This window comes from Citrus clementina, unplaced genomic scaffold (genome assembly GCF_000493195.1).
Source record: "Citrus clementina cultivar Clemenules unplaced genomic scaffold, Citrus_clementina_v1.0 scaffold_4, whole genome shotgun sequence".
In the NCBI taxonomy this organism is placed as follows: domain Eukaryota; kingdom Viridiplantae; phylum Streptophyta; class Magnoliopsida; order Sapindales; family Rutaceae; genus Citrus; species Citrus x clementina.
This window is the reverse complement of record NW_006262274.1, coordinates 17,169,934-17,178,062: the sequence shown is the minus strand read 5'-3', so window position 1 is coordinate 17,178,062 and position 8,129 is coordinate 17,169,934. Positions and strand designations below refer to the sequence as shown.

Genomic DNA, 8,129 nt, shown 5'->3' with positions numbered 1-8,129 from the left:
TACAATTTGAATTCTACTAACAATGGCTGGTCTGGTAATGTGCTTTTATTAACATCGGAACCGACTAGAACTTATTATACCCTTAGGTATAGTTTTTAATAGACTACCAAGTTCAATGACCACCTGTATGCTTAATGATTTCATAAATAACTCGATCTTTAAAATGAGCAATCATAATCTTTTACAAAATTTTATCATATATTTTAAAAAACTATTTTCTAACAGAGATACAAACATATTCATATTCATTTTCTAAATAATATGTGTAGTTAATTTAAGAATTATTTTATTTTCTAGATAATAATTATATTTAATTTTTTTTATCATAAAAGTTCTTTTGAATTTCTATTAAAAAGAAAAAGCAATAGTTTGGTTGGGAGATCTCGTAGGTAAATCACGTGACGCACGTGACCTAATTTTCAATTCCCCTTCGGTTGGCACTTTCGTAGTTTCATTTCAACGACCGCACAGAGTGGGCACTGTGAACTGTGAAGTGTTGTTGATACGCAAAACTTCTCCTTTACCGGATCAAAAGGCATACTCTTTTTCTAGCTTTGTCATTTCCCTTCTTTTTTTTTTTTATCTTTAACTGTGTGTTATTGATTTACAGGCATTTATTTAGATCCATTTTGGACAAGATCTTGATTCCCCAAATCGACTGCTTTTATATATAAAACCCTACGAGAATCTAACTGTGTAAGTTGAAAATTTTGATGGGTGTTAATTTTTTTTCTTTGTTTTTTGGGTTTTGTTTGATAGGTTAAAATGGCAACAGTTAGAAACTTGAAAATAAAAACGAGCACATGCAAACGCGTAGTGAAGGAATTGCATTCATATGAGAAAGAAGTTGAGAGAGAAGCTGCTAAAACTGCTGATATGAAGGAGAAAGGAGCTGACCCTTATGACCTCAAGCAACAGGTACTGTGTTATTTATGTTGCTGGAACAGTAGTGACATTTGTTTGTTGAGTGCCAACTATTTATAAAACATGAGTTGTGACATGGAATGCAGATTTTCTAACATGGAAAATAATAATTTGGTTGCACATTCTGTTTGATGTTCGATGTCATCAGTCGTGTTATCGTGACTGTTTCAGGGCGTGTACTGCAGCAAATGCCTTTTTCCTTTGAGTTAAAGTTGACAAAGTTTAATTGGTCCTTGGTTTTTGTTAATGAGTGCAAAGGTATCTTCTTTTTTTTTTTTTGTTGGGGGGGGGGGGGGGGGGTTTGTCAGGTTGGAGTACTTTGTAGCGACTTTGTGTTCAATTATGTTATTCTTTTGGGATTTTAAGCAAGGGAAACGCATAGTTTGCTGTGAGATAAGCTGTTGAGAAGAATTGAGTTTATGGATTTCTGTATCTTTGTTTTTGTTATACATTTAGTTGTTAGGATCTGTGGAGTTCAGATTTATGGTTTGTGTGGGTGTCTTGGTTATTGGAATTTTCCTGTGGAGTTATACAAACATTTCCTTTTCTTGATGTGCCTGGGCAGGAAAATGTGCTAGCCGAGTCAAGAATGATGATTCCTGATTGCCGGAAGCGCCTAGAGTCTGCATTAGCTGAGCTAAAAGCAACTCTGGTATTTTTTCACCAAGTGTTTTATGTGCTTACAATCATAGAATTTGACACCAGTAATTTCCATAATAATTTCATCATGGTCTGTTAAGTTACCTCATTAGATGCTCGTACTATGAAACCCTGGCTTAAGCAGAACCCATGTTTTTTTTTTCTTTTTTTTTGGTGGGTCAAAGACAAACATGAGAATTGAATTCAATTACCATTCCCATGGTGTAATTTCTTTTGAGTATGATCTAGGCAGTGCTGTAGTAATGAATAATTGAACAATGAAATACATACCACTATTGTTTAGGGATGCAGCATGCATCACTTACACCTTGCTTTGGGGCTAGCAATGTTCTGCAGCCTGATATATTTACTGCTTTTATCTAGATCATTAATGTACTTCCAATTAGCAAATACATACACTTGTGGTCCTCTCCGCTAGCAGGGTTATTTATTCATATTATATCTGCCACAGTGAGATCAAGACTAAATATTTTGGTAGAATATACATTAGAGGTTTGGGATAGGAGTTGCTCCTTTGTCTCTGAAACCAATCCTACCACCATCCCTAGTACAGATTTCCTTTAGGAGAGTTTGCAGCATTTGACAATTATCTTATATCACTGGGCCCTGGTTACTGTTCTTAACTTCTTTGGACCGTTCAACAATCAGAACGAAACCAACTGGGCCTTAGCCCAGTGGCCAGAACCTTGCACTCACAACTGTGAGCGCAACGGTTCGAACCCCCACAACGCATGTAGGGGTTTATTTCCTTCCTTAATTATTAAGCGAAGGCAGTCTACTCCCTTTCGAAATGTGAGTGAAGTAGACACCCCTCGAATATTAGAGAGGGTAAAATCTGGGCAGTGCTACATAAGAATTAATGTAAATTAGGCCCAGTAATTGTCTGATTATAAATATTAGTTGTAAATCTCATATAATATGAGTTGTAATCTGAGCATTAGTCTCATGTAATTCAAAAAAAAAAAAAACAATCAGAACGAAACCACTTTATTTCAGCGTCCCCATTTTGTTCTAGAATTATCCCATTCCAATAGTTATCCTACATCACTAGGGGAGAGCAAGGAGGATCAAACTTAGGATGTCTAGATTGAGTGGCATCCACCTTGAGCCAACGACCAAGTAGACCAAACTCTTGTTGATTAGCTAGCAATTCACCACTTCTCACAAGTTCTAAGGGAGAAGACCGCATGTTTTTATTCTCATCCTGCCCACTCATGCCGTGCCCTTAGTTTATATAGACATTTGGTTTACAAATTATGCTGTCTGCTTACATGAAGGTTTTCCCAATCTGTGTGGATTTGTGTCAATTGAATTAGGTCATCTGAGTTTCAACTTTCATGAAGTGCCTTATCAATTTTTTCCCCTTTTCAGACTGAGTTGGAGGAGGAAAACCAAGAAGGCCAGGAGATTGAGGATGCTCGAAGCACTATTGCAGATGTCGAAAAGTTGTTTCAAACAACTGAGGCTTAGTATCCTGGCTTTTATCAATGGTTGTAATGTAAAGTGCTTGAGAGATATGCTTATTTCTATTGCTTTATGAACCCTGTCACAATCTGAGGACATGAACTTGAATTATTTTCGGAGATATCATTTCTATTTGGCTCCTTGACATTAACTGCTACAATGGTTTGGAATGGCAGTCGACGTTTGCTGATTATTAGTGCATTCCCTAAGAAAATTTCATCTCCAATTTTTACCTTTCTTTTTTTTTTTTTTTCGATGCCAAAAAATGATTGGAAGTATTCTTGAAACGGACATGGATTGAAATTGAACCGAGCTTGATATTTTTTTTTAATAAAAAAGGTAATTTGTATCAAGTGAGCTGTACTCTTATCATAATGAGTGGGGCAAATTTAGAAGAAAAGACGCAATCCAGAAGATGTTGCACACAATTCCAAATGTTACAACAATCACAAGGAAAAATAGATTAGAGCCACCTTTTCTTCAAGGAAATTAACCACCTCATCTCTACTTTCATAAAGAATGGTGGGACCGTCTCCGGAGCTTTCTCCGGAAAGGTCTGCATGCCTCAATGCTGAGATCAACAGCGGCTGCAAGAGCCATGAAGATGGCAGCATCCTCCACGCATGTCACATGTCGCATAGCTAGTTGCACCATAGGTTTGCTTCTCTTCCCCTCGCCTTGCACTCTGCAGCACATCACAAAACCACCTATAACTGGACCCAATCCAGAAAAATCTCCACTGCTTTGTGGACTTGGTATTGGAGAAGTAGCTGTTCTCAACTGTTTGTCAGTGTCGATAAAAAATTCTCCGCCTTTCTCAGCGCTAATCAATATCTCAGACATGAGAACCTCGCCAGCTTCCTGGCCTTCAGACAGGAGGTGAAATCGGCAGCAAACGGAATCTCTGATGCCACGCTCACGCCAGGCCTCAAGCTTTCCCCATGGCTGCCAGCTCTCAGCCCTACATGCATCGGGGCGAACAATCAACCAAGCTCCTGGGTTGGACCTAGCAACCCAATCACAACCTGTTGAAGGCACAAATGGAGTTGTTATGAAGGCTGCTGCAACAGCCGAGCCAGAGAGATCATGTATCTTCACCTTCCATCCCTTCCTCTCTCTTCTTTCTGTCTCCAAAGCGTTACAGTCGACAGAACCAGACCAGTAACTGCTCAATAGGTCCACCTGTGGCCCCCTGCCATTCATTATAACTACCAAAAGTTTCATTAACAACGAACTAATGCCTGGAAAAATAACAGGTATTCTACTTAAGTTCCACAGCCCACAAAGAATAATTAACAAAAAATTTCTGATAAAGCACTTCCTATTGTTGGTAGTGCTACTAATGTAGTTTTAATAAAGCTTTATGGGACAACAAAAGGGTAGAAACAATCAGAGGGAACGAGCCTACTTCAAAGCTATTTCAAGGTTATAAGAGGGGGGAAAAAATTGACACAGTTCACATCACCTGTCTCGACTAAATTTGCAGCTAAATATTGGCTGCTTGATGGAGCCTTGGAGCTGAACTATCTGTGGGCTCAACATTGTCACATCTTCAAACTGGAAGACATATCTTGGATCAGGATCCAGTTTCACTTTCAAATGAAGCTCTGCTCCTGGTTTTCCGGTCTCCTGTTTGTTTTTTCCAATGCCTATCCACCCATTAAAAAGAATTATTGGCTTCCCTTCACCCCATTCAGGACCCACCTCCAACTTAAATGTCCCAATCTGATGTCTTTTGATGCCGACACCACAGTGGAATCCTTTCCTCCCTGTGAAAACAACCACCTCCAAATATGCATGAGGGCTATAGAAACAGCCAGGTGTCAATAAGGCTTTCAGATCGGATTCTTCAAGATAAAAGCTTGAGGCAATGCTATGAATATCAGGCAGAGCCTCGGGTGAGGATACTAAAGGAACTTGCGTGGTTTGCACTGGGAAACCTCGAAGACGTATCTCACACAAACATGGAGAAGAGAATGCATGAATTCCAGATTCTGCAGAATTCAAAGCTGATCCAGGAATCCTAAGCCCAAGTGAGCCTATTGACAACCTGATGAAAGCCTGAGGATCCATTCCTGTCAGAAATTTTTCCCCATTGGATCAAAATATATATGCTTGGACGGCTGAAGAACCTTGAAAGTCAGAAAAAAATAAGATAATTAAGTCAAGAACGAGATGAGAAGCAAACCAGTAACATGGATATCAATAGGTGAAAGGATCAACACTACTTCTCATTTGATGGTTTTATTTCTCTAACTATAGCTGCCAATATATTGAGTTCTTCCCCCCGACACCCACCCCCCCCCCCCCCACCCACAAAAAAAAAGGTAGATATTAGAAATACAATTTGGAAAACAAAAAGGTATACTGAAGAGGCAATAAACTGATCTAAGGAATTGATCACACTCAAACAATGTGGCTTTCACTGGCGATAGGCTTATGAAGGGTATTCTATATCCAGGCTCTCCACAGATGCCAGTGGGTGAGACGATCAGCACCACCTCTCATCCGATTGTCCTATTTCTCTCACTATAGCTGCCAATATCTTGATTTCTTGAAAGAAAAATGTACATATTACCAAAAAAATAAAAAATACGCTGAAGAGTTAATAAATAGACCTATGGAATTAATCGCACATGAGAAATATACGGCTCTCCATGGCTATTGGCCTCTGCAGGGTATTCTATTTTCAGGTTCTCTACTGAAGTAATAAGCTCAGGCGGAACAAATGAACAGACTAATAGAAGTGAATCCGAATTTTCACAGCATGATGTTCAGCTTTAGCACTAGTGAGACAGAAAGGAGGGGTCACCTTTTTAGTTTAGAGTGTCACCAATCAGAGCATAACGATAACAGAAGAACCCCCCCAGAAGGCGTTTAACGATATTGCTTAAACAACAAGCAAGGAAGACTAAAACCTTAGATTTCATGAATTGTTTTTAAACAAAATTATTAAATTTTAACTATTAAAATGCTCATATTCAAAGCGAATCGCACATGAAATAAATTAAAATTATACAGACTTCTGAGTTCGTGACTAGAAATGTTACAGCAACAATCTACATAGAACTTTATGTCTAACCAAACAAATTCAAAACCATATTTCTTATTCCAAAGTTATTCTCTCCATTTTGCCATCGGTGAGAGGAGACAAGATGCAATTTAAAATGTCCAACACAAGAAGCTATTGTGCTGTCATTATTTCTGAGCAAAATGAACCAACAAGATTCTAGAAAATAGCTAAAAAATCTTTGATGCATCTTTTGAGATGGTTAAACTACAGTTACATATAACTTCCTTCTCAATTAGGGCTATCGGAAGAATAACTGATTCTAACAAGGCATTTCGCTACAATATTATTTCTTGCATGACATCTTAACAAAAACCTCAGGATTCAGGAGCTCAATTTTGATGCCAAGAAAGTAAATATAAGGGATGATTACGATTCAAATTTGCTCTCCTCAAGTTCTTCTCAAGTACAATATTTGACCTCAACTAAATAAGAAACCATTATAGAGTGAAATAATCTAGTTAACTGAAAACGCCAACCACCAAAATTCATTCATGACACAAAAGTCACAAAACTCAAAACAATTCCAATTTTGCTTTCCTTCTTAAAATTTCCCATCAACCAAATCAGAAAACTAATGTCCTCTGAACCCATCAAGTAACTCAAAGGTAAGAACAAAACCCACATAGAATTAATTTCAACAATTCTAAATTTACCCCAGCTAGAATAAACATACACACACGTACATAATTCTTCAACAAAAATTAAAAATTCAGAAAACCAAAAGCACAAACAAGAGTATGAAAAGCAAAGAAAAGAAACAAAACCCACCTGAGTAAGAAAACAAAAGAAAAACAGAACTATGTCAATTGTCAATGGAAGTTTCCGAGCTTTGCTAAAGCCGAAATCGTCCTAAATTGTTAAATATTCCCGCAAAAACGAAATACCCAGAAAGCAAAGACATCATTTTTCTTAATCTAGATTAATTTATCTACGCATTTGTTTGTGTGTTTGTGGAAGAAGAAGAAGAAGGAGAAAGCCGAGAGCTTGAAGAAGATGAATTAATTAAAAAAGAATGTTAAGTGAGAGTTGTGAGAATAAAAAACATATCTGGGATTTCACGTAGACTGTGCACGGATCACGAGATTTCCTACTATTATTATTATTATTATTATTATTATTATTATTTAGAGACGGAGAAAGTTATGCATTTTCTTCTTTCTATTTATTATTATTATTATTATTAAAAATCTATTTTATTATGCAATAATACAACAGTTTGTTGTTTTATAATAATAATTTTATTTGTTTTCGCCTATGAATACATAATAATAATAATAATAATAATAAAATAATGAAGGGAAGAATTGAAGAAGGAGGAGAGAGAGTATGTGAAGACAGCTGGAAACAACGGTGGGGTTGGTTGATATTAAGAGAAGATATCGCTTTCAACACACATATGCCTCACTTCATCCTCTCCTCACTCTCATCTTTTTCTTTTTTCTTTTTTTTTTTTCTCTTCTTATAATTATCATTTTTACATATAATATTCTCCGCTTATTTTGAATTGAATTGAATATTTTTAAAAAAAAATAAAAACTTCTAAGTTTGTAATACTAACAAAATACTCTTTGCGCGTCGAATGATAAGTAATTTTTTGCTTCATTCTTGATGTTAAGAATTTGATTATTTGAGTCCTCTCGTACGCATAATTGAAGTTAATTTTTTTTTCTAAATATAATGAATTTGCTCAATGTGGATTCTATTGGACTCTAAAACTTGTCTTACAACAAAGAATGAACGAGAGTAAAATGCAATCAAAATATGGTGGTCATCATAAAATCTCCGTTAAACCCAAATCTCTTTTTTAGTTTTATGTTTTTTATTTATATGAGAAATAAAATAATTATTTATGTGAAAAAAATAAAGTATAAAAAAAGAAAATAAAAAACTATGAAAGTTGTCGTATCATGCCATGTGTCCTTTCAGGAAAAATGCACCACGCTATGCTTATTGTCATCCGAATTAATTGAATCAACTAAAACACGAAATGTTGTTAATGAAATCATTA

At 36.4% G+C, this 8,129-nt stretch overlaps 2 protein-coding genes across 3 annotated transcripts; one reads left to right on the top strand and one right to left on the bottom strand.

Annotated features, from left to right (window-relative positions):
* The first annotated feature begins 402 nt into the window (after window positions 1–402).
* Window positions 403–3,274, top strand: LOC18043285 (tubulin-folding cofactor A). Its single transcript, XM_006437282.2, has 4 exons — window positions 403–535; window positions 760–918; window positions 1,490–1,576; window positions 2,956–3,274. Exons 2-4 carry the CDS (start codon window positions 766–768, stop codon window positions 3,052–3,054), a joined length of 339 nt encoding a protein of 112 aa, XP_006437345.1. The 5' UTR covers window positions 403–535; window positions 760–765; the 3' UTR covers window positions 3,055–3,274.
* A 146-nt stretch (window positions 3,275–3,420) lies between these two features.
* On the bottom strand, window positions 3,421–7,229 carry LOC18043284. 2 transcript variants are annotated; one of them, XM_006437281.2, is made up of 3 exons: window positions 6,890–7,229; window positions 4,514–5,180; window positions 3,421–4,240 (listed from the first exon to the last, which is right to left on the bottom strand). In XM_006437281.2, exons 2-3 carry the CDS (start codon window positions 5,119–5,121, stop codon window positions 3,559–3,561), a joined length of 1,290 nt encoding a protein of 429 aa, XP_006437344.1. In that variant the 5' UTR covers window positions 5,122–5,180; window positions 6,890–7,229; the 3' UTR covers window positions 3,421–3,558. The 2 variants fall into 2 exon arrangements, with proteins under 2 accessions (XP_006437344.1, XP_024041167.1); XM_024185399.1 differs by lacking the exon at window positions 6,890–7,229 and adding an exon at window positions 5,667–6,874.
* Window positions 7,230–8,129: the final 900 nt, after the last annotated feature.